We start from the raw sequence: 27,777 nt of genomic DNA on the forward strand, positions 1-27,777 counted from the left end.
GGTGGCAGGGTGAGAGGGGGTGACATGGTGAGAGGGGGTGACAGTATGAGGGGGGTGACAGTGTGTGGGGAGTGCCAGGGTGGGTGACAGAGTGGGGGTCACAGGGTGGGTGGCAGGGTGACAGGTGGGGTGGCAGGGTGACAGGTGGGGTGGCAGGGTGAGAGGTGGGTGACAGGTGGGGTGGCAGGGCCTGACAGGTGGGGTGGCAGCGTGAGAGGGGGTGACAGGGTGAAAGGGGGTGGCAGAGTGAGAGGGGGTGACAGGTGAGGTGGCAGGGTGAGAGGGGGTGGCAGGGTGAGTGACAGGGTCAGATGTGGGGTGAGAGGGGAGGCAGGGTGAGGGGGGTGACAGGTGGGGTGGCAGGGTGAGAGGGGGCAACAGTAATAGGGGGTGACTGGTGGGGTGGCAGGGTGACAGGTGGGGTGGCAGGGTGAGTGACAGGGTCAGATGTGGGGTGAGAGGGGAGGAAGGGTGAGGGGGTGGCGGGGTGAGAGGGGAGGAAGGGTGAGGGGGTGGCAGGGTGAGAGGGGGTGGCAGGGTGAGAGGGGGTGACAGGGTGAGAGGGGGTGACAGTATGAGGGGGGGTGACAGTGTGGGGGTCACAGGGTGGGTGACAGAGTAAGAGGTGGGGTGACAGGGTTACAGGGTGAGAGGTGGGGTGGCAGGGTGAGAGGTGGGGTGAGAGGGGGTGACAGGTGGGGTGGCAGGGACTGACAGGTGGGGTGGCAGCATGAGAGGGGGGTGACAGGGTGAAAGGGGGTGACAGGTGGGGTGGCAGGGTGAGATGGGGGTGACAGGTGGGGTGGCAGGGTGACGGGGTGACAGGTGGGGTAGCAGTGTGAGAGAGGGATGACAGGGTGAAGTGGCAGGGTGGGGGGGGTGACAGGGTGAGGTGGCAGGGTGAGGGGGTGACAGGTGGGGTGGCAGGGTGAGAAGGTGGTGAGAAGTGGGGTGGCAGGGTGAGGGGGGCGACAGGGTGAGATGGGGTGAGGGGAGGTGACAGGGTGGGGGGGTGACGGGGTGAGGGGGGGTGACGGGGTGAGATGGGGTGAGGGGGGGCGACAGGGTGAGATGGGGTGGCGACAGGATGAGATGGGGTGAGGGGGGTGACAGGGTGAGATGGAGTGACAGGGTGAGGGGGGCTTCAGGGTGAGATGGGGTGGCGACAGGGTGAGATGGGGTGAGGGGGGTGACAGGGTGAGATGGGGTGACGGGGTGAGATGGGGTGACGGGGTGAGATGGGGTGACGGGGTGAGATGGGGTGAGGGGGGTGACGGGGTGAGGGGGTGACGGGGTGAGGGGGGTGACGGGGTGACGGGGGTGACGGGGTGAGGGGGGTGACGGGGTGAGGGGGGTGGCGGGGTGAGATGGGGTGACGGGGTGAGGGGGGTGACGGGGTGAGGGGGGTGACGGGGTGACGGGGTGAGGGGGTGACGGGGTGAGGGGGGTGACGGGGTGGGGGGGTGACAGGGTGAGATGGGGTGGGGGTGACAGGGTGAGATGGGGTGGGGGTGACAGGGTGAGATGGGGTGGGGGTGGTGACAGGGTGAGATGGGGTGGGGGGTGACAGGGTGAGATGGGTTGGGGGGTGACAGGGTGAGATGGGGTGGGGGGGGTGACAGGGTGAGATGGGGTTGGGGGGTGACAGGGTGAGATGGGGTTGGGGGGTGACAGGGTGAGATGGGGTGGGGGGGGTGACAGGGTGAGCTGGGGTGAGGGGGGTGACATGTGGGATGACAGGGTGAGGGGGGGGTCAAAATGTACCTTTTTCCCTGGTGGTCCGGTGGGGTCAATCTGTCCCTGGTGGTCCAGTGTCCTGGATGGCTCCCTGGTGGTCCAGTGGGCTTTCCGGTCTGCAGTTCCGCCGGATGCAGAGCTGCAGACCACATGGGGAAAGTCTCGTGATCTCCATTCAGAGCGTTGCCGTGGTAACCCGCGGCAACGTTCTGATTGGCTGGAGATCGCGAGACCTCAGTCTGCAGCTCACACCCGGCGGAGCTGCAGACTGAGGCAGGCTCTCTCCCCAGGCGCCTGACAGGAGGGGCCTCGCACCCGGCGGCACCATGAGCAAGCCGCCGGGCACCCTCCTGTGTCGGGTCCTCGGTCATAGACCGAGAACCCGACATGTCAGTCTGCCCTCAGGCGGTTTAGGCGGCCGCGAGGCCCCTGACTGTGCGAGGCCTTAGGCGGCCGCCTAAATCGCCTAATTAGAGAGCCGCCTCTGCTAATCTGCCCCCACCTCCACAATCTGTCCAAACATACAGCACACACACACACATACAGCACCCACACACAAAAAGCACTCTCACACAAACAGCACACACACAGCACCCTCACACACACAGCACCCACACACATACAGTACACATACAGCACCCTCACACACACAGTACACTAACCGCACCCTCACAAACACACACAGCACCTTTACAAACACACAACACCCTCACACACAGCACACTAACAACACCCTCGCAAACACACACACACAAACAGCACCCTCAGAAATACATGACACCCACACACATCACACAAACAGCACCCTCACACACACATCACACAAACAGCACCCTCACACACACAGCACCCTCACACAGCACACTAACAGGACCCTAACACACACACACAAACACCCTCACACACAAACAGCACCCTCACACACACACACACACACACAAACACCCTCACCCACATAGCACACTACCAGCACCCTCACACATACACAGCAGCACCCTTACACACACCACCCTCACACAGCACACACACACACAGTATGTATATATATATATATATATATATATATATACATACATATACATACATGCGGCGTGTGTTTGTGCTTTAGGGTGCACACCCTAATGCAATAGGCTCCGCACGCCTATGAGCACCGCAATTGTGGAACGACCTCCCGCACAATTTAAAATCTTTCCCAAGCCTAAAGTCCTTTAAGAGATCCCTCTCTACATACCTTGAAACAGAATGCACCTGTCATGGTTGATTATATATTTTCTACCTGTTCTATGTTACATTTTGCATTTATTGTGTATTAATATTGTTTTTGTATTTTATTGTACCCTAATGTAACAATGCAATGATTTGTGGACCCAGGACATACTTGAAAACGAGAGGAATCTCAATGTATCTTTCCTGGTAAAATATTTTATAAATAAATAAAATAAATAATATTGGCTCAAAATCTGCTTTTCTCCAAATGAGTACATGTATGCATTAGCATACATCGGGGCCATAGGTGCCCCCATGGACGTGCCTGTCTGCTGAATATAGAACCCAGATTCAAACCGAAAATAATTCAGGGTTAAACAGTTGTAGTAATTCCATCATGTATTCAATGGGCGGGGAAATGTTGTCCTTATGTCTCAATAATGTTGTCCTTATGTCTCATTGCTTGTATGCCCTCGTCATGAGGGATTACTGTGTATAAGCTGTTGACGTCAATGGTGGTCAGAAGCATTCCATCTTTAGGTACCAGGTTGAATCACCGCTGAAGTATCTTTCACACATGTTGGTAACATCATGACAGGTATCTTAAATTTAATATCCTGTCGAGGATTAGAATAATTACACTGAAGATGTTTTCTGAAATGAGCCACGTCTTCTATGACATCACTTAACCTCGTTCTCATTTCTTCACCCTCCAATGAACACTTGATCACCACATATTTAAATGCTGTCTATTTCACTGTTAACTTATCTTGATAAAGGTCCGATGGGACTGAAACGTCAACACCATTAATGAATTGTTGCTGAAAATTAAAAGCACTATTTTGAACAAATATTGAGTCTTATGAGTGCTCTCCTTCAAGGTGTGTTATGTATATACATATATGTATATAATTTTTTAAAAATTATTTTTATTTATATATAGGTATACATATAGTGATATATACGTATATACCTATGTATATTATTTCGTTCTATGTGTATTTTGATATCTATATATATATATATATATAGATATCAAAATACAGTTAGAACGAAATTACACACATATATATTTTTAATTATTTTTTATATTTTTTTATTTACATTTTGTAACGTATTAACATATTTTTTTTATTATATATAAATATATAATTAAATATATATTTAATCAATATCATTCTACGTGTATTTTAATATTAATATATATATATAATTATATATATATATAAATATTAAAATACACTTAGACAATGTATGTGTAAATGTGTATATGTAGAAAGGCCATTAGGCCTGAGTTTGTGGGAGGAGTGAGTCCCCTGCTTAAACTCCCAGCCCCTACTCACCTCTGACGTTCAAGTTCGAGTGTTGCTGTTCGACTTCCGGTTTGCCTGACTTCCGGTCCGGGCGTCCTGTCTGTCAGCTGCAGTCTCCGTCAGAATCCTCTGTCCTATCTGCGGTCCACGCCACTCTGTGGTCTTATCGGGGGGCCGGAACGCACATGGCAGTAACTTTTATCGGAGACCACCCACGGTCCCCACTCTAAGTAATCTCGGGGATCGTTTTTTGGTAAATCTACCACCCCCCCCAACGGACTCGTAGGTTCGCGGTACGTTACTACCCTTTCATACATACCACGTACCGGCTCGGTTAAACGATACTCATGTTTCCCGGGTTCTCAATTGTGCATGTAAATCCGCTGCTGTTATAGCAGAGGCTATGCTACTGAGCTGAATATGTAAAGGATGCCATACTTCATTATAGTGTTCACGGCATAGTGCTTCTGTTTGTAAACTTTCATTCATGCTTTCCATTGTCTCTTGTGTCAGTTCATATGCCAAGTTTAGTGGGCTGTTATCGCCACCTAGTGGTTTTTTATGGTATTGGCTGGTTCTTTTCTTTATGCATTACATGTAGCTTGCCTGCACTAAACTCTAGCAGTAGCAGCAATCTAACGTACTTGGCTGTTAACCGTGAAATGCTAATTACACAATATTATACCATTTCTTTATGTGCGGATGTTAATCTTAGCTCTGTTAAAATTTCTCTGGTCTCCACAGATCGCCCGTTTGTCATATATTATGGCTAAATTGCAAAAAACCCTGGTTCTTGTTCTACAATCCAGGTATAGTATGTGATGTAGAATTATTAAAAATCTTTATTAAACCTGTATTGAATTATTGTACTAACTCCATTTTAATCTCACATAACCTCACATTATGACAGACCCTCCATTTTGTCTACATTACATGACAGAATTTCCTAACAGCATTTAGTATAATGAATAGAGACTGTATTTTCTATAAAGACATGACTAACCCCGGAATTGCTGAATCTCCTGTAATTTGCAACATAGTATAATCTGAAGGCCATGAGAACGCCGGCCTAATGAAATGTTCTATTCATAAAAGAACCTTGCACCTGACCACAAGTCTGACATCACTAACTGCCCAAAATGACGTTTAAGCCCCCCTTCCCACCAAGTAAGCCTCATGCTGGGAGAGATGGCGCTTGAGCCATCTGTCCACACCCGTGTCCAGAACAATACCACCTCCCGGTGGGAGGACACCTAGCTAGTAACTCAAATCCCTGAGCCAATTAATAATATTGATGGGTGGGCATTGACATAGCCACTTAACATTTAATCCAATTAATGATGTTTATTTGTTATTATCTGATATTCAATGATGATGTCATTTTGCCTTTAAAAGGGTCTGCATACCCGTTTTCTAACCAGATGCCATTAAATTTTCTGAAGTGCTTTTAACCTGAACTCCATGTGTCAGTGTGAACTTACTTCTGCGTATATGCAATTTAATCATCTCAGATTTGGACAGGAACAGATAGACATTTAAACATATTTGTTTATTTCTAAATTAATCTACATCATATGTATTTCACTTCAGTTACTGTTTATCAAGGCCTCAGGCACCCTTCACTCTACACTTGTTACTCTGTCTCGAACCACTCGTTCAGACCCCCCAGGAGCTCACGTTGCGCTCATACGCCACGCTCACACAGATCTACATCTGTCTCAAACCCTTAGGTTTTTTTTTACGATATCACCAACTGCTGTGCCTCTCTTCTAAAAATACTTGAAGGTTCAAGTTCCTGGGTATAACCACTATCAAGGTTAGTATCCACCCATTACATAATTTGCCAATTTACCCCATAGATGGTGCGCGAACTGGCTTACAGGGTCTGGACTCCATACCTAGCTCACCGAGGTATTTACAGGTTCCGAAAGGCCATCTCCAACCTCAACACAGAGGTAAGGCCCCACGTCCAAATCATAGTTAAACGCCTACAGGGCCGTAGTCAGGGCCTCACTTTCCACGGCCACACATTTTAAATCTCTTAAATGTCATCGAGAGGCCAACATCCCACCACCACATCTGTGGCCATGTACTTACCTCGGCCAAATTATAGATAGAGCCTCTCACCGCCACTTGGCACTAGTAGGGCCTCATCTGTCACTAGTCAAAGTTAAGTTTTTCAATTCGCCTTACAGTCCAGTTCACCTTAGGAACCCCCCCTGCCCCACCTCGTTTCATTCTCTCATACGCCCCTACTAAATCCAATTCATTAATTAGTTTCTAGAATGTCTCAAGATCCGGCTCTCATTGACGAGTTGCCTACCGATGATATTCCGTTTACTCCTATCAGACCTGAGTCTCCAGGCGAATCTCTCGCCCCCTCTACCCCTACGTCCTTGAGAGCATGTACTATTCCTAAAATTACTAAAGTAATAGAGGTCCAGGCACTCCTTGGTTCAAGACAGGTACTTTATTAGGAACCACAAGAGCAACGTTTCGACCCCAAAAGGTCTTTGTCAAGCTTGTCAAAGACCTTTTGGGGTCAAAACGTTGCTGTTGCTGTTGGGCCTATTTTTAAATTACTCAGCAATCTACTTGACAAATCCCCATTCGATCCCAACACGAACCTGGTGATCAAGTCTGCTATCTATTTAGATTTTTATGGGTTCCTAAGACCTAGGGAATTTACCGTTGTTTGTCAAGGAGATATCACACACAGCCTCAAAACCTCACAACTCACTAAAGTAGAGGATTACTACGTTCTCACGATCCCATCTACCAAAACTAATCATTCACTACACCTCACTATCATTCCCCTCTTTCCAACAGATAATGCTCGGTGTCCGGTTAAGGCACTAGACCACCTACGGTCAACTCATAACACGCACTTACCAGACTCTCCGCTCTTACAACTACAAGGGCACCCACTCACCACAGCTAAATTCACAACGCATGTTAGAATCTTATTGGCAAAACTGGGTTACAACCCGGCTTCGTTCTCTGGGCACTCCTTCCGCATAGGAGCCGCTTCATCAGCCTCTAGTACAAACACCCCGGTCCATATCATCAAGAGACTGGGTCAATGGAAATCCTCCATATACCATACGTACATACCACGACCCGAAAGAGAGCTTCGCCAAGCCTTCAGGAACTTAGTTATGTAATAAATGCAATAAAGTGTGTTTTCTTCGAACTTCTCTTTTGCCCTCTTTACAGGCCCACTCGGACGTTGGTTTCGGCACACTACAACCAACTTTCATCTCAGACACTATCCATTACATATTAAATTCCGAGCACAAATATACTTAGATCATTTATATAATATATATATAAATGATCTAAGTATATTTTATTTGTAACTGTAATTTTTTTTCATTAAGGGTTTAAGAGGGGAGGAGAGGGGGCAGAGACAGTGTCAGCCAGCCTTCGGTATCTACTGTGTCTGACGGCCATCTTGGATGCGAGGGGTGCCTTACATAGTGCCTGCGTCGCGTTGTTGGTCGCAACCATGAGGCCACCATCTGCTCAGCTTGGCGGTGAGTTGCTCCCCGGTTTCGCAGTGCTGCCCTGAGACCAGCGCAGGTCCGGTCCAGTATTGTCATGGGGGATGTGTGCGTCCCTGAGCGGGTATTCCGCCTGCACAGCTCAGGCTGGTCGGCCATTTTGGCTGTACCTCTGTGGTCTGATGCCCCGCCATTTCTGGTAGTTGGTGTGGACTTGTTCCATGCTGGTCAGTATGTGCTTTGGAGACCGGGATGTCCCCCACCGGTCCTGGGGGGGGGTCTGCTGCGATGTAGTAGCTTGTGGGGTCTTCCGCTGAGGGGAGCGGCCGCCTCCCCCCTGTTTCAGCCCCAGTAGGCCGCATGAGGAACTCCGTGTTCCCGTCATCGACAGGCACCGGGGTGGTGTCTGTAGGCTCAGTAGGGCACACCCGACGTGGGTAGTGCACCCTCCGTTACTTTTGGGCTTAGGATTCGTCGCTGTCACCCCGGTTTCTGCCCGCCGGATCGGAGCTCGTGGCAGACGCGTCTGCACGGCTCAGCGGTCAAGCTCCGCCCCCCCTAGATTGTATTTCTTATACAAAAAATGTGAGGAAGGCTGAACTTGATGGACGCAAGTCTCTTTTCATCTATGTAACTATGTAACTACGTTTCTATTAAGAAGACTTGAGGGATCTTCTGTAATTTTATTTTATATACGGTTACCCACTATTGGAGAGCACGTGTGTTTTAGATATATATATATACTTCGGAGCTTTGCACAATGCACAGTTTGTCCCTAACCAGCTCCTGTAGTAAGTGTGCAAGGCATGCTGGGATTGGCACACCACCTAGATTTGCTCTCTTCCCAGTGTGTGTATGGAGTTCGGCCATGTTGGGTGTATGTTATCATTATACAGAGCGACGTGTTTATTATCAGCGTTTAGATACTCAGTATTATTACACAGAGCGAAATGTTTATTATCACTGTATAGATACTCAGTATTATTATACAGAGCGACATGTTTATTATCAGAGTATAGATACTCGGTATTATTACACAGAGCGAAATGTTTATTATCACTGTATAGATACTCAGTATTATGATACAGAGCGACATGTTTATTATCAGAGTATAGATACTCGGTATTATTATACAGAGCGACATGTTTATTATCAGCATATAGATACTCCGTATTATTATACAGAGCGACATGTTTACTATCAGCGTATAGATACTTGGTATTATTATACAGAGCAACATGTTTATTATCACTGTATAGATACTCAGTATTATTATACAGAGCGACATGTTTATTATCAGAGTATCGATACTCAGTATTATTATACAGAGCGACATGTTTATTATCAGAGTATCGATACTCAGTATTATTATACAGAGCGACATGTTTATTATCACTGTAAAGATACTCAGTATTATTATACAGAGCGACCTGTTTATTATCAGTGTATAGATACTCAGTATTATACAGAGCGACATGTTTATTATCAGTTTATAGATACTCAGTATTATTATACAGAGCGACATGTTTATTATCAGTGTATAGATACTCAGTATTATTATACAGAGCGACATGTTTATTATCAGCGTATAGATACTCCGTATTATTATACAGAGCGACATGTTTATTATCAGCGTATAGATACTCGGTATTATTATACAGAGCGACATGTTTATTATCAGCGTATAGATACTCGGTATTATTATACAAAGCGACATGTTTATTATCAGCGTATAGATACTCGGTATTATTATACAGAGCGACATGTTTATTATCAGCGTATAGATACTCCTCATTATTATACAGAGCGACATGTTTATTATCAGCGTATCGATACTCAGTATTATTATACAGAGCGACATGTTTATTATCAGTGTATAGATACTCAGTATTATTATACAGAGCGACATGTTTATTATCAGCGTATAGATACTCAGTATTATTATACAGAGCGACATGTTTATTATCACTGTATAGATACTCAGTATTATTATACAGAGCGACATGTTTATTATCAGTGTATCGATACTCAGTATTATTATACAGAGCGACATGTTTATTATCAGTGTATAGATACTCAGTATTATTATACAGAGTAAAATGTTTATTATCAGTGTATAGATACTCAGTATTATACAGAGCGACCTGTTTATTATCAGTGTATAGATACTCAGTATCATTATACAGAGCGACCTGTTTATTATCACTGTATAGATACTCAGTATTATTATACAGAGCGACATGTTTATTATCAGTGTATCGATACTCAGTATTATTATACAGAGCGACATGTTTATTATCAGTGTATAGATACTCAGTATCATTATACAGAGCGACATGTTTATTATCAGTGTATAGATACTCAGTATTATTATACAGAGCGACATGTTTATTATCAGCGTATAGATACTCGGTATTATTATACAGAGCGACATGTTTATTATAAGCGTATAGATACTCGGTATTATTATACAGAGCGACATGTTTATTATCAGCGTATAGATACTCGGTATTATTATACAGAGCGACATGTTTATTATCAGCGTACAGATACTCGGCATTATTATACAGAGCGACATGTTTATTATCAGCGTATAGATACTCGGTATTATTATACAGAGCGACATGTTTATTATCAGCGTATAGATACTCGGTATCATTATACAGAGCGACATGTTTATTATCAGCGTATAGATACTCAGCATTATTATACAGAGTGACATGTTTATTATCAGCGTATAGATACTCAGTATTATTATACAGAGCGACATGTTTATTATCAGTGTATAGATACTCTGTATTATTATACAGAGCGACATGTTTATTATCAGTGTATAGATACTCTGTATTATTATACAGAGCGACATGTTTATAATCAGCATATAGATACTCAGTATTATTATGTGGATACTGTGGTGTATACCAGCAGTCCCTTCTAGGGGAGCTTTGCACAATCCACAGTTTTTCCCTAACCAGCTCCTGTAGTAAGTGTGCAAGGCATGCTGGGATTGGCACACCCCCTAGATTTGCTCTCTTCCCAGTGTGTGCATGGAGTTCGGCCATGTTGGGTGTATGTGACGGCAGGAATGTGTATATCAACAAAGGGATCGAACATAATATATGACTTGTGATCAATAAATCCTGGCTGATTAATAGACGGTATGTTATTGTAAGTCAGCTATCATCAAACATAACAGGTACTCGGTATCATTATACAGAGCTACATGTTTATTATCATTGTATAGATACTCAGTATTATTATACAGAGCGACATGTTTATTATCAGTGTATAGATACTCCGTATTATTATACAGAGCGACATGTTTATTATCAGCGTATCGATACTCAGTATTATTATACAGAGCGACATGTTTATTATCAGTGTATAGATACTCAGTATTATTATACAGAGCGACATGTTTATTATCAGCGTATAGATACTCAGTATTATTATACAGAGCGACATGTTTATTATCACTGTATAGATACTCAGTATTATTATACAGAGCGACATGTTTATTATCAGTGTATCGATACTCAGTATTATTATACAGAGCGACATGTTTATTATCAGTGTATAGATACTCAGTATTATTATACAGAGTAAAATGTTTATTATCAGTGTATAGATACTCAGTATTATACAGAGCGACCTGTTTATTATCAGTGTATAGATACTCAGTATCATTATACAGAGCGACCTGTTTATTATCACTGTATAGATACTCAGTATTATTATACAGAGCGACATGTTTATTATCAGTGTATCGATACTCAGTATTATTATACAGAGCGACATGTTTATTATCATTGTATAGATACTCAGTATTATTATACAGAGCGACATGTTTATTATCAGTGTATAGATACTCAGTATTATTATACAGAGCGACATGTTTATTATCAGCGTATAGATACTCCGTATTATTATACAGAGCGACATGTTTATTATAAGCGTATAGATACTCGGTATTATTATACAGAGCGACATGTTTATTATCAGCGTATAGATACTCAGTATTATTATACAGAGCGACATGTTTATTATAAGCGTATAGATACTCAGTATCATTATACAGAGCGACATGTTTATTATCAGCGTATAGATACTCGGTATTATTATACAGAGCGACATGTTTATTATCAGCGTACAGATACTCGGTATTATTATACAGAGCGACATGTTTATTATCAGCGTATAGATACTCGGTATTATTATACAGAGCGACATGTTTATTATCAGTGTATAGATACTCGGTATCATTATACAGAGCGACATGTTTATTATCAGCGTATAGATACTCAGTATTATTATACAGAGCGACATGTTTATTATCAGCGTATAGATACTCGGTATTATTATACAGAGCGACATGTTTATTATCAGTGTATAGATACTCGGATCATTATACAGAGCGACATGTTTATTATCAGTGTATAGATGCTCTGTATTATTATACAGAGCGACATGTTTATTATCAGCGTATAGATACTCAGCATTATTATACAGAGTGACATGTTTATTATCAGCGTATAGATACTCAGTATTATTATACAGAGCGACATGTTTATTATCAGCGTATAGATACTCTGTATTATTATACAGAGCGACATGTTTATAATCAGCATATAGATACTCAGTATTATTATGTGGATACTGTGGTGTATACCAGCAGTCCCCTCTAGGGGAGCTTTGCACAATCCACAGTTTTTCCCTAACCAGCTCCTGTAGTAAGTGTGCAAGGCATCCTGGGATTGGCACACCCCCTAGATTTGCTCTCTTCCCAGTGTGTGTATGGAGTTCGGCCATGTTGGGTTATGTGACGGCAGGAATGTGTATATCAACAAAGGGATCGAACATAATATGTGACTTGTGATCAATAAATCCTGGCTGATTAATAGACGGTATGTTATTGTAAGTCAGCTATCATCAAACATAACAGGTACTCGGTATCATTATACAGAGCGACATGTTTATTATCAGTGTATAGATACTCAGTATTATTATACAGAGCGACATGTTTATTATCAGCGTATAGATACTCAGTGTTATTATACAGAGCAACATGTTTATTGTCAGCGTATAGATACTCGGTATTATTATACAGAACAACATGTTTATCATCAGTGTATAGATACTCAGTATTATTATACAGAGCGACATGTTTATTATCAGTGTATAGATACTCAGTATTATTATACAGAACAACATGTTTATTATCAGTGTATAGATACTCAGTATTATTATACAGAGCAACATGTTTATTATCAGCGTATAGATACTCAGTATTATTATACAGAGTGACATGTTTATTATCAGTGTATAGATACTTGGTATTATTATACAAAACGACATGTATATTATCAGTGTATAGATACTTGGTATTATTATACAAAACTACATGTTTATTATCAGTGTATAGATACTCAGTATTATTATACAGAGTGACATGTTTATTATCAGTGTATAGATACTCCGTATTATTATACAGAGCGACATGTTTATTATCAGCGTATAGATACTCAGTATTATTATACAGAGAGACATGTTTATTATCAGCGTATAGATACTCAGTATTATTATACAGAGCGACATGTTTATTATCAGTGTATAGATACTCAGTGTAGCGGAGTAGAGGTATTATCCAAGGTATCTCCGTTGGTAGACAGGAAAGGTAATCCAAGACAGGTATAAGACAGGTAGCGTAGTTACAATCCCTTCCCTCCAAGAACTAGACGACACATAGCTTGGAGGTCAACTGAGGTTTTATTCACACACTCACAGTATTTATGGGATTTCCCATGCAAGGGGTTTCCCTACAGACAATTCAGGGGTGAGGAAATAGGGGACTACGTGGGAAACTGCACAAGAGGGACATTTCTCCCATAATACACTGCTGCACGGGAGGGACACTCCCACCAACATATACCGTTAAGTGGATTATCCCCTCGTGCAGCAGAAACCATATTTTACATTAAAATACATAAGAGAAATATTGTTCGTCAGATTTAGATGAACGGGTGTTCGGTAGATCGCTGGGGTCGGAGCGCACATTCCCTGAAAGTACCGCTCCGATCCCAGCTTAAATAGCCAAACGCCGCATGAATTACATTTATTTTCTAAGTTCCCCTCAAACTACCGAAGGATTCCATAGAAACCTAATACCGAAAGACCGGGGCTCCCGAACGGCTTGGAAGTCCAGCGGTATTCGTGCCGCCGAGCAGCCGATTTTAGTTCCAGGCGCTCGACGACCAAATACCGCTGGGCTAACAAAGGATCCAAGATGGCCGACCGCCGCGTGGTCGGTAGCCGAACGACGGCCACCCTGAATCCTCTTAATTTACCGTTTGCAACAATGCTGCAATCTTTAACGAGAGCCACACGACCTCCTGCACCTAAATGAATGCACCAAACTCCCGAACTGCATACAAGGGAATAAGGTAGCACTCCAGCTGGAACCTCACGAATAGCTGCTAGCAGACGAACAGGAAAAGCAGACATCAGCTTACACTCCTAGCAGTCAATCTCCAGCAGCATACAGTGAATCCCCCCAAGAACGAGACAAGGCTCCGTGTTGAAGGTCAAGCAGTGGTCTGAGGTGCTGGGCACCCAGCCTGGTTTTTATTACATGAGTACACATACAGGCCACACCCAGGGGGAGGCATAAAATAACCAATAACATAGATGTTACCTCCCACACATCCCCTCCCTTTAGTGTGACACTTAATCCCATTATGTGTACAGTTCAAAATATACTTTTACATAACTTTCATAACTTTACAACCATACATCGTATCCACATAACAATCACATATTCAGACTCGGCATACTTTAAACATAACCACTCTCAAAAATCATACAAATCCCTCCAGTAAATAAAAAGTTACACGGAAGTCCTTTTATGACCGACCGCAAGCACCTTTTCTTGCCCAAAACAGTTCCATGGATTTGGGCTGTGCGGTCGGTCACTTTCTAGCATAAAAACGGCTAAGTCCCGTTCGAAGTATGGCCGGTACTTCGACTTTAGTCGAAGTGTCGAAGTGAAGTCGATGGTACCGGTCGGCGGTGTTCGAGTTAAAATGGCCGCCGCCACGTGGTCCTTTGTCCGATGCCGGTCACTTCGACAACTTCGGAAACTCCGGCACTTTGGTAACTTCGGCACTTCGGCTGCATCCGGAGTGTCCTATAAAAAGTGTCAATTCTTCTCCCATAGTAATAAAAGGGCCGAACACTGTTTGTAAAGGGCCCAATCTCCCAGGGCCATAGTCCAAAGGCAGCAGGCGGGCAACCAGGCTCCTCCAATACAATGTGGCGAGATTGGTTTCGTCACATCTCTCCCCCTTTCCAAAAAGATTAACAGGGTACCTGACCTCCTGCCGGTCAGTGCCCTTGTTAGTCCAGCAACCCACCCACAAAGCAGAAAAAACAATACAGCCCACCCACAATAAATGGTTACTACACCTGGGTAGAGGAGAAGTTTGTCCATGTCCAGGTGCCTCACCACGGCTGTGTAGGGGACTGGTAGGCTGCCTTGGTGGGTTGCTGAGTGGGCAGAGACCAGCGGTACTCTGTCCTGGTGCCAGCACTACCACCGGAGTAGTCTGGTTGGAGCCTGGTTGCTGGAGACTGACTGTCTCCCCCTTAGGTGCATAGCTCTGCTGCTGAATGGGGAGACCGGTTGTCTCCCCCTTGGATACACAGTTCTGTCGTGGGGGGTAGGACCGACCATCCCTACCCCCCGTGTGGTAAGTGCAGAGACCACGGTCCCATCTGCACCGGTGGGGGGTTTACAGTCTCCCCCTGGTACATTAAGCTGCCGCTGGGGAGAGGGGGTAACAAGCTCCTCTCCCGATATAACACTCTGCCCATTAATGATCCGCCGCTGGGGAGAGGTGGTAACAATCTCCTCTCCCATACATACTTTTAGTCTTTGCGGAGGGAGACCGACTTTCTCTCCTCCCAATACAGAGTCCTGCTGCTGGGGAAAGGAGACTGGGCTCTCTATTCCCTGCTGGATACTCTGCCGCTGGGGAATGGAGACTGGGCTCCCGATTCCGGGCACATCACACTGCCGCAGGGGAGGGAGGACGCTGCTCTCCTCTCCCTGCACTTCACATTGCCCACCTGGCATATCACTCTGCTGCTGGGGGGCAGGAACAAATACCTCTGCCCCCTGTAACTCAGCCTGCCGCTGGGGAGGGAGGAGGCTGCTCTCCTCTCCCTGCACTTCACATTGCCCTCCTGGCATATCACTCTGCTGCTGGGGGGCAGGAACAAATACCTCTGCCCCCTGTAACTCAGCCTGCCGCTGGGGAGGGAGGAGGCTGCTCTCCTCTCCCTGCACTTCACATTGCCCTCCTGGCATATCACTCTGCTGCTGGGGGGCAGGAACAACTACCTCTGCCCCCTGTAACTCAGCCTGCCACTGGGGAGGGAGGACACTGCTCTCCTCTCCCTGCACTTTACACTGCCGCTGGGGAATGGAGACTGGGCTCCCAATTCCCTGCAGGACCGGTGGAGAGACCTCGGTCCCATCTCCACTGGCCACCTGGGGTTCTTCCCAGTAAAACTGTACCATCTCGTCCCCTCTGAATGGGTCTGGCTCTGGGTCTGTCCTGCTGCTCTCCTGCTGAGCCTTCTCATAATATTGGAACAGCTGCTGGTAGCCCTGTTCTAGCTCCATCTCCCGGGTCACCAGGTGGACCAGGTCTTGCTCAATTTCATGAGTGTCATCCCAGTCATACCTGCTCTCCCTCCACCCCAAGAGATCACTGAACCGGTCTTGTGTAGGGCTCCCAAATTCAAGCTCTGAAAAGGACCCCCATAACAAGCCAGGACCATCAAACTCCAATCCCTCTGGCTTGTCATGCTCGGCTGTCCAGGGCAGGTGCTGTGCAACATACCACCAAAGCGCCTGGTAGGCATCCTCCAGCCACATCTCCTGCCATACCCGGAGCTCCAATTCTTTTACCCATTCCTCCCTGGGCTGCTCTCCCAGGAAGGGCATCCGCAGGGCTAGTCGCTTCTGCAAACGCTGATCTTCCTTGGGAAGTCTCTTACCCTGTTGGTATTCCACAATGCCCAGTGCCTGGTACCAGATGCCTTTACGGACTGCATCTCGGTCCTCCATGGCACCCTCATCGAACTCTACTGCTGGTTCCATGCTGGTGCTGTCAAATTGTAAAATCCAGAGCAATGGTGTCTCCTGTAGCTGTCCTTCTGGCTGTAGGAACGATCCCGCCGCTTGCCACCAATTGTTACGGACCGTTTCAGCATAAAAAGGGAAAAATCCGTTTAGGCGATAATCCCCTTTTCACAAAAAGGCACAGCTACTATAAAAGCACCAAAACTCACGAATTCGGATATAAATGAATGCACCAAACTCCCGAACTGCATACAAGGGAATAAGGTAGCACTCCAGCTGGAACCTCACGAATAGCTGCTAGCAGACGAACAGGAAAAGCAGACATCAGCTTACACTCCTAGCAGTCAATCTCCAGCAGCATACAGTGAATCCCCCCAAGAACGAGACAAGGCTCCGTGTTGAAGGTCAAGCAGTGGTCTGAGGTGCTGGGCACCCAGCCTGGTTTTTATTACATGAGTACACATACAGGCCACATACAGGCCACACCCAGGGGGAGGCATAAAATAACCAATAACATAGATGTTACCTCCCACACATCCCCTCCCTTTAGTGTGACACTTAATCCCATTATGTGTACAGTTCAAAATATACTTTTACATAACTTTCATAACTTTACAACCATACATCGTATCCACATAACAATCACATATTCAGACTCGGCATACTTTAAACATAACCACTCTCAAAAATCATACAAATCCCTCCAGTAAATAAAAAGTTACACGGAAGTCCTTTTATGACCGACCGCAAGCACCTTTTCTTGCCCAAAACAGTTCCATGGATTTGGGCTGTGCGGTCGGTCACTTTCTAGCATAAAAACGGCTAAGTCCCGTTCGAAGTATGGCCGGTACTTCGACTTTAGTCGAAGTGTCGAAGTGAAGTCGATGGTATGGGTCGGCGGTGTTCGAGTTAAAATGGCCGCCGCCACGTGGTCCTTTGTCCGATGCCGGTCACTTCGACAACTTCGGAAACTCCGGCACTTCGGTAACTTCGGCACTTCGGCTGCATTCGAAGTGTCCTATAAAAAGTGTCAATTCTTCTCCCATAGTAATAAAAGGGCCGAACACTGTTTGTAAAGGGCCCAATCTCCCAGGGCCATAGTCCAAAGGCAGCAGACGGGCAACCAGGCTCCTCCAATACAATGTGGCGAGATTGGTTTCGTCACAACTGTCAACTAGGCAGATCAAGGACAGGGCCAGCACAAGTCATAGCCCTGGCCAATCAGCATCTCCTCATAAAGATAAATTGAATCAATGGATCTCTATGAGGAAAGTTCAGTGTCTGCATGCCGAGGGTGGAGACACTGAATGGCAGTGCTGCACACTAGGCAGTGCTGCCCCAGGAAGCACCTCTAGCAGCCATCTAAGGAGTGGCCAGTGGAGTTATTTTCTCTGAAAAGACAGGGTTTACTGCAAAAGGCCTGAATGGAATGATTCTACTTACCAGAACAAATACAATAAGCTGTAGTTGTTCTGGTGACTATAGTGTCCCTTTAAGTTTGGAAGCTTAAGAGGGATGTATGGGAACAAAACTTGTGTGGACTGGCTGACAATAAAATTAGTTTAGATAATGCAGACGTTGGTCTCTCTAACACTGTGGCATGTCCCCATTCTTCTTCACTCACTACATACACTACACACACCTTTTCTCTGTCTCAGACTATATACCAGGAACTTCTGCCTGCTAGTAAGAAGGTAAGGAGACAAGTGGACCAGCGAGTGCTAGGGGACAGTCCTTAGAAAGCATGGAGTGAGCGCATCAGACGCATTTATGTTAAGCTCAGGGTGCTGCCTGCATAGTATGCCCTTAGTTGGACAGCCTGCATGATTGGCGGGCAGCCTGACATGCATTCATGCCAGGCTGTCCTTCAAATGCTTTGAACAGACATTCCTCCTTTTTGGGCATGTTCTCCCCTTTTGGCAGGTCTGGTCACGTGATTCGCACCAGTGGCCCACCCTTTTACCCCTCCCATTGACTTCCTGCTTCACTGGACACTGCTGTTAAGGGTTATGGATTTACTTGAAAGATGAAAGCATAAATTAGAGAGAGATTAGCATAGAGTATGTGTTTTCTTATAGCTGCATCCTATGAGTTTCCCTCCAGCACCATCTCCATCAGATACATGACGCTTGGGAGGTATGATTGTTTTAGTGTTTTTGGTCGATAAGATTCTGTAATTAGGCCCATTATCATTGTCAGCACTAGCCCCAGTGTGCTCTTAATCCGGCCCTGTCCCATAGTGTTCTTCCCCCTCCCCTGTCCCATAGTGTTCTTCCCCCTCCCCTGTCCCATAGTGTTCTTCCCCCCCCTCCCCTGTCCCATAGTGTTCTTCCCCCCTTCCCCTGTCCCATAGTGTTCTTCCCCCCTTCCCCTGTCCCATAGTGTTCTTCCCCCCTCCCCTGTCCCATAGTGTTCTCCCCCCTCCCCTGTCCCATAGTGTTCTTCCCCCCTCCCCTGTCCCATAGTGTTCTTCCCCCCCTCCCCTGTCCCATAGTGTTCTTCCCCCCCTCCCCTGTCCCATAGTGTTCTTCCCCCCTTCCCCTGTCCCATAGTGTTCTTCCCCCCTTCCCCTGTCCCATAGTGTTCTTCCCCCCCTCCCCTGTCCCATAGTGTTCTTCCCCCCTCCCCTGTCCCATAGTGTTCTTCCCCCCTCCCCTGTCCCATAGTGTTCTTCCCCCCTCCCCTGTCCCATAGTGTTCTTCCCCCCCTCCCCTGTCCCATAGTGTTCTTCCCCCCCTCCCCTGTCCCATAGTGTTCTTCCCCCCCTCCCCTGTCCCATAGTGTTCTTCCCCCCCTCCCCTGTCCCATAGTGTTCTTCCCCCCCTCCCCTGTCCCATAGTGTTCTTCTCCCCCTCCCCTGTCCCATAGTGTTCTTCCCCCCTCCCCTGTCCCATAGTGTTCTTCCCCCCCTCCCCTGTCCCATAGTGTTCTTCCCCCCCCTCCCCTGTCCCATAGTGTTCTTCCCCCCCCTCCCCTGTCCCATAGTGTTCTTCCCCCCCTCCCCTGTCCCATAGTGTTCTTCCCCCCCCTCCCCTGTCCCATAGTGTTCTTCCCCCCCTCCCCTGTCCCATAGTGTTCTTCCCCCTCCTCCCCTGTCCCATAGTGTTCTTCCCCCTCCTCCCCTGTCCCATAGTGTTCTTCCCCCTCCTCCCCTGTCCCATAGTGTTCTTCCCCCTCCTCCCCTGTCCCATAGTGTTCTTCCCCCTCCTCCCCTGTCCCATAGTGTTCTTCCCCCTCCTCCCCTGTCCCATAGTGTTCTTCCCCCCTCCCCTGTCCCATAGTGTTCTTCCCCCCCCTCCCCTGTCCCATAGTGTTCTCCCCCCCTCCCCTGTCCCATAGTGTTCTTCCCCCCCTCCCCTGTCCCATAGTGTTCTTCCCCCCTTCCCCTGTCCCATAGTGTGCTTTCCCCCCGTCCCATCCCCCCCCACCCTGTCCACCCCCCCCCCCACCCCCCACCCCCCCCAAAAAAAAGCAACATTTGACCCGTTTTCAGCCGAAACGGCATAGGCCCATTTTCGGCTGAAAATTTTGTCAGCTGAAATTTCGGTGCATCCCTAATATTAATATTAAAATACATGTAGAATTATATTGATATATAATAGGAAAAAAAATTATGTAAATACGTTATAAAATAAAATAAAATAAATAAATAAAAAAAAATATATATATATCTGTTTATTTTCGTTCTAACTGTATTTTGATATTTATATATAAACAAAGCAAGAAATGAGAGCACTCCATGGGTTTGGTAAATCAAATTACTGTATTCAAATAGCACGCAAAAAAATCGACGTTTCGACCGTCTAGCGGTCTTTATCAAGATATATATATATATATATATATATATATATATTAAAATACACGTATAAATAATATATCTACATATATATATCACTATATACCTATATATGAATAAAAATAATAAAAAACAAAACAAATATATATATATATTTCTACATAATTCTACATATATATTTATGTAATAATTTTACATAATTAGGTCATTTTATTAAGTACAATTAGCGGGACCTGCCTGACAACCCAGGCAGAAAGTATAGGGAATTTAATTTGCTAGCACTATATTTAACCCTATAACTTTCCAAAACACCATAAAACCTGCACATGAGGTGTACTGTTATACTCGAGAGACGCCGCTGAACACAAATATTTGTGTTTCAAAACCGTAAAATGTATTACAACAATGATATCGTCAGTGAAAGTGAAAGTGAGGACATCCAGCGTCAGATACCAGACCAAAAGAAGAGAACCCAAGGTATTGCAAATGGGGTATGGGGTATGAGCGTAGCAGGAACAGATCTTCTAAGAGCTAGTGGTTATACTTAGGGGAGTATTATGATATAGCAATCCCCAGAGTGTATGTAGTTCTCAAATCCCCCAAACATGAACCAAGACTTCATGAAGGGGTACATAATTCTGTTTTAATGGTAGCCACACTGGCCTTTTATGCAAGTCCCCATGCAAGGGTGACACCCACATACACCTTGCTTGGGGACTTGCATAAAAGGCCAGCTGTGGCTTCCATTAAACTGAATGCTTTACCCCTTCATGAAGTCTTGGCTCATGTTTGGGGGATTGGAGAGCTACATACACTCTGGGGATTGCTATATCACAATACTCCCCTTAGTATAATCACTAAATCTTCTAAAAGCTGATCCTGCTATGCTCTCTGGACTAGGAGAGGCCTACCCACTGGAAGCTGGATCCTGGTCTTCGGTCCAGGGTGGGTGGAGGATGGCGAGACCCCAACCAAGCTGCAGCGGTTCGTGGGGTTTACAGTGGTTATGGTGCTCAAGTACAGTGCTTATGGTGCTCGCAAGTATTCGGAAGCCGCGATTGATGGAGGTACCCGGTCGGTGTGCTAGGCAGTCTGTTATAGCAACAATGGGGGAAAAGCTTTAGTGGCTTCGATGGCCACTTCGAGTTTAATGCGATATACGATAAACGGTTACTTACATAATTATGGAACTCTTAGGATGATGATAAATACTTATAATTAGACTGGAAGAATAAGATTGAAGGCAACGGCACATGCTAGAATAAGCGTAGATTAACAATAATATTAGCATAAGCAGATGGGCGGGGCCTGGCCGCCGAGCTGGAAGGACATGGAGCACATCAGCTCCTCCACAAACCCGTGCTAAAATGGCTAAATATGCCCAGGTCCCTCTGAAAACCACACCAAACAGATGCCAACTGACAGGGGGACCCAAGCGACATCTGCATCTACAAAGTCAGCTCCTGTCCGACCGCCGACGACACGGTATGGGCCGCTGAGTTTGGGCCTGCCGTGAGGCCTTGGCGGGAGAAACGGCCGATCTCCCGTGCTTGGTCCGGCGGGGCCTCCCTCGGTCCCATCACAGGCCCCGTTCCCCCCCCTGTGGGCCGGTGGGGGTTATCCCGGCCCCCCCAACCGGGGAAGCAGAGCACACTCCAGGGAGCTATACAGCGGCGAGACCAGTCTGGGACCGCATGGCACAAGCTAAGATGGCCGCCGCACAGACTGCACGACGGAGCAGAGTGACCGCAGTGCCTGAGGGGAGGCTGGATGCCCCCTAGGAGGTCAGTGTGCACAACAGCAAGTGAGAGACATGGCACCCACGACGAACCCCTGGACACTGATCCTCTCGGAGCACTGTGAGGAAGCAGACACTTACTGATAGACCAAGCCACCGAGAAAATTACGACAGGGATCTCACTCCCACCCGAGGCAGACATTGTACCAAACCGCAAGTACAACATAAGAGAACTGTCATTCTGCCACTTGCCTGGACTGCACCTAATGCGGCGGTTCCCAAGCCTGAGTTTACCTGCAGTCGCTACACCTCAGAGTACCACAGTTGGGAAGAGCCCCCAAGTTCGTAAGGCTGGAGTGCTTAACACGTCCCTCCAACATGCCCAGAGACTGACTTCATCCTAGAGGCCCTCAGGGGATAATACTGTGCTGCAATGGCCTACTATATGGTATAATCCGGGCAGTGATAGAAATCAGATGCCTTATCAGTAAAAAGTTCTAGATGGTGTGGTATAAATGCATAGCCTATAACAGATCTTGTAAGAATAACCCCAGCTTCTGGAGCTTGAATACACTTATCACTGCTAGGCTGTTTTATAATGTGGTAGATATTGTATTACACCAGCCTGTAACCTAACTAACAGACCTACCTTAATTTAACAGGTATACTAAATATAGCCTAACTGTACTGAATGCAAGAATGTCATATGACCACTAAGATAAGCATCTATATTACTTTGATTAGGTTTGTTGCCTCTGATGGTAGCTAAGACTTACGGTATTAATACTCAGTGTCAGGTCTATAGAAAAGCCTGCGTAACTCTTGGATACCTCCCTACCACGACAATGCTAGCCTTAACTTGTTATAACTTTCAAACTATTTACTTCACTGCGATTTAAACATGTCCATAAATATAAAAAATAGTGCATTGTACTACCATACCCTAATGCTTTCCCTGTTATACACTCTTTGTTTTTGAAATAAGCATGCGGATTGCCTTTGGGGTACCACGTGCCTGTATGTTACCATCATATGCATTGCAAAAATAAAGAATTTAAAAAAAAAAAAAAAAAAAATATTAGCATAAGCTATAACTTTATTGCTTAATGAACATGACTGCATGAGATAAACTGAACGTACGTGGATCGTATGAATATGACAGTAAAAGTAATTACAATACCTGGGCTAGTTGCAATGCAGTCGAACGCGATTGAAACAAGTTAGTGTAACAGAGAAAACATGCTGACTGCAGATGGCAGAGATGTGAACCGTTTCTAAACTGCTGATGAGGAGTGTTATAACGTGAAGCAAACCTATGCAAGTTTGTAAAGTTTGATGTGCATCAACAGCTGAATGTGGGCCGGATGTGGCCAGCAAACAAAGAAAACATTTAGTTTTCAAATACCTGCACCATGTGTTAGAGGCATTATAGGGCTACAGAATTTGCTGGCGCTATATAAATTAAATAATATTAAACAAACTGCAAATTAGCATATGACCAGTAGAACCAGCGTACGTGCATACAGCAGTTAACAGACATAATTATGCCTGGCAATTTTAAAGTACGATTCGCTAGGCCTGTGCGGCATTTTCCCAGAAAGGGATAAAACAATGGAAGTAGTGACGGACAATGAAATAAGACCGATTACCATCAAGGCAGTACTATAAAGGCTAACCACATGTATAGGGCCAAATTTGGACCTGTCATCAATTTATCATGTATAGGCATAAGTTTGGGCCTGACGTCATTATGACCGACATAATATTAAAGTACCGTATATACTCTAGTATAAGCCGAGTTTTTCAGCACATTTTTTGTGCTGAAAAACCCCAACTCGGCTTATACTCGAGTCAGTCTGTATTATGGCAATTTGCATTGCCATAATACAGACAATGGGGGCTGTGGGGGCTGCAGAGAGATGTTACTTACCTTTCCTGCAGCTCCTGTCAGCTCTCTCCTCCTCCGCCGGTCCGTTTAGCTCTTCTGTCAGCTCACAGAGTAAATCTCGCGAGAGCCGCGGCTGAGGAGGAGAGAGCTGACAGGAGCTGCAGGAAAGGTAAGTAACATCTCTCTGCAGCCCCCACAGCCCCCTCCTACACAGTGCCCATCCACTGGACCACCAGGGAAGGAGATCCCCCCCTCCCTGGCCAGCTAGCAAGCAGGGTGGGGGGACAAAACAATGTATGTATATATTAATAAAAATAAAAAAAAAATAATAATAAAATAATAAAATAAAAATAAAATAATAAAAAAATGTAATGAAACAAAAAAAAATATAAAAATAATATTTAAAAAATAAAAATGCCCACCCCCCACCAAGGCTCTGCATCATACTCTGCATTACACACACACATACACACACTGCATTCATACACACACACTGCATTCATACACACACACACACACTGCATTCATACACACACACTGCATTCATACACACTGCATTCATACACACAGCATTCATACACACACACTGCACTCATACACACACTGCACTCATACACACACTGCACTCATACACACACTGCACTCATACACACACTGCACTCATACACACACACTGCACTCATACACACACACTGCACTCATACACACACACGGCACTCATACACACACACGGCACTCATACACACTGCACTCATACACACACACTGCACTCATACACACACACTGCACTCATACACACACACTGCACTCATACACACACACTGCACTCATACACACACACTGCACTCATACACACACACTGCACTCATACACACACACTGCACTCATACACACACACTGCACTCATACACACACACTGCACTCATACACACACACTGCACTCATACACACACACTGCACTCATACACACACACTGCACTCATACACACACTGCACTCATACACACACACTGCATTCATATACACACACTGCATTCATACACACACTGCACTCATACACACACTGCACTCATACACACACACTGCATTCTCATACACACACTGCATTCATTATATACACACACTGTAAATAAATATTCAATTAATATAATTTTTTTAGGATCTAATTTTATTTAGAAATTTACCAGCAGCTGCTGCATTTCCCACCCTAGTCTTATACTCGAGTCAATAAGTTTTCCCAGTTTTTTGGGGTAAAATTAGGGGCCTCGGCTTATATTCGGGTCGGCTTATACTCGAGTATATACGGTATATTTGACTAGGCTCATGTGGAGTACAGAAAGGCTAAACCAACGTAAGTAGTGAAATACCCTTCCCACAATTCCAGGCTTCACCCACAGCCTCAACCTGCTATATATATATATATATATATATATATATATATATCTTGCTTATTCATCATGATGTTTCATAGTCCTATTTCTTATCTTTGATGAAATTATTGTCAGTTTTTCTATGGTAAAATGGTAAGTATGGTAAAAAATAAATAATTTATTATTTGCAGATTTTCTTTAACTCCGAGTACGTTTCCACATTTCAGGTCAAACTAGTTATTTACTACAATTTCAATATCACAACCTTCTAGTATGAGTGGTAAAGGCTGAGTGATATAGAAAGAGTAGTAGATACATGGAGCATGCTTCCAGTGAAAGTGGTAAAAACGAATAGATGTATAGAAAAGGTAGTAGATACTTGACACAGCCTTCCAGGGGCAGAGGTAGGGGGATAACAGAGAAATAATGTGCCGCACGTGATATACACAGTGTGTAACTTGTTCCTCTAGCATAAATGCAGATACGTGAGGCTTTATGGACTAACTCATATTTTGCAAAGCAAATTAAAGTAAAAGGGGGTATACTCAATTTTGCTAGTGAAGGGGTTAAAGCACACAAAATACTTTCTTCGCAATCAACATGACACCTAATGGTCATATTTCTTATCTATTACGGAAATATTGTAAGTTTTTTTATAAGTATGGCAATAATATATTGTGACCGATTTCCTTTAACTCTCTGTGTATTTCTTTCAGGTTTATGTGCCAGGCATGGTTTTACTGAAAGAGGTGACAGGAATACATGAAGCATGGCTATGAAAAAATCTTTAAATAACAGAACCAAGGAGTCTAACTCTGAAAAATCAAACATTTTCTCAGATTCCTGTATGTTCTCAAAGGAGACAGTAAACATAAACCCCACACCGTTCTCATGTTCTGAATGTGGAAAATGTCTTGGCAGTAAAGAAACTCTTGTTATACATCAGAGAACTCACACAGGAGAAAAATTGTTCTCATGTTCTGAATGTGGAAAATGTTTTAACAATAAAACAAAGCTTGTTAGTCATCAGATAACTCACACAGGAGAGAAACCGTTCTCATGTGCTGAATGTGGGAAATGTTTTAGCCGTAAAAGAACTCTTGTTCTTCATCAGAGAACTCACACAGGAGAGAAGCCGTTCTCATGTTCTGAGTGTGGAAAATGTTGTAGGGATTACTCAGCTTTTGTTAGACATCAGAGAACTCACACAGGAGAGAAACCGTTTGGATGTTCTGAATGTGAAAAATGCTTTAGCCGTTACTCAATTCTTGTAATACACCAGAGAACTCACACAGGAGAGAAACCTTTCTCATGTTCTGAATGTGAAAAATGTTTTGGCAATAAAACAAAGCTTGTCATTCATCAGAGAACTCACACGGGAGAGAACCCGTTTGCATGTTCTGAATGTGGAAAAAGTTTTAGGGATCACTCAATTCTTGTTATTCATCAGAGAACTCACACAGGAGAGAAACCATTCTCATGCTCTGAATGTGGAAAATGTTTAGTCAGTAAAACAAATCTTGTCATTCATCAGAGAACTCACACGGGAGAGAAACCGTTTGCATGTTCTGAATGTGGAAAAAGTATGAGGGATCACTCAAATCTTATTAAACATCAGAGAACTCACACAGGAGAGAAACCATTCTCATGTTCTGAGTGTGAAAAATGCTTTAGCCGTCACTCAAGTCTTGTAATACACCAGAGAACTCACACAGGAGAGAAACCTTTCTCGTGTTCTGAATGTGGAAAATGTTTTAGGGATCTCTCAAATCTTATTAAACATGAGAAAAATCACACAGGAGAGAAACCATTCTCATGTTCTTAGTTACATAGTTACATAGCTGAAAAGAGACTTGCGTCCAAGTTCAGCCTTCCTCACATTTGTTTTTTTTTTTTTGCTGTTGATCCAAAAGAAGGCAAAAAACCCAGTTTGAAGCACAATTTTGCAACAAGCTATGAAAAAAATTCCTTCTTGACCCCAGAATGGCAGTCAGATTTATCCTTGGATCAAGCAGTTATTACCCTACATTGAAAGATTATATCCTTGAATATTCTGTTTTTGCAAGTATGCATCTAGTAGCT

General features: G+C 44.8%; 2 protein-coding genes across 3 annotated transcripts in view; both read left to right on the forward strand.

The window, feature by feature from the left end:
* Nucleotides 1–10,859: 10,859 nt before the first annotated feature.
* The window catches only part of LOC134568424 (oocyte zinc finger protein XlCOF7.1-like), a 206,941-nt gene continuing 190,023 nt past the window's right edge, over nucleotides 10,860–27,777 (forward strand). Inside the window, exon 1 of the mRNA XM_063427010.1 lies at nucleotides 10,860–10,917. The gene's annotated coding sequence lies outside the window, so the exon portion shown is untranslated. The remainder of the gene's footprint in view (nucleotides 10,918–27,777) is intronic.
* Nucleotides 12,561–27,538, forward strand: LOC134568440 (gastrula zinc finger protein XlCGF17.1-like). 2 transcript variants are annotated; one of them, XM_063427031.1, is made up of 2 exons: nucleotides 12,561–12,673; nucleotides 26,412–27,538. In XM_063427031.1, exon 2 carries the CDS (start codon nucleotides 26,465–26,467, stop codon nucleotides 27,518–27,520), a length of 1,056 nt encoding a protein of 351 aa, XP_063283101.1. In that variant the 5' UTR covers nucleotides 12,561–12,673; nucleotides 26,412–26,464; the 3' UTR covers nucleotides 27,521–27,538. The 2 variants fall into 2 exon arrangements, with proteins under 2 accessions (XP_063283101.1, XP_063283100.1); XM_063427030.1 differs by having other exon boundaries at nucleotides 12,561–12,663.

Source organism: Pelobates fuscus, chromosome 7 (assembly GCF_036172605.1).
Source record: "Pelobates fuscus isolate aPelFus1 chromosome 7, aPelFus1.pri, whole genome shotgun sequence".
In the NCBI taxonomy this organism is placed as follows: Eukaryota; Metazoa; Chordata; class Amphibia; order Anura; family Pelobatidae; genus Pelobates; species Pelobates fuscus.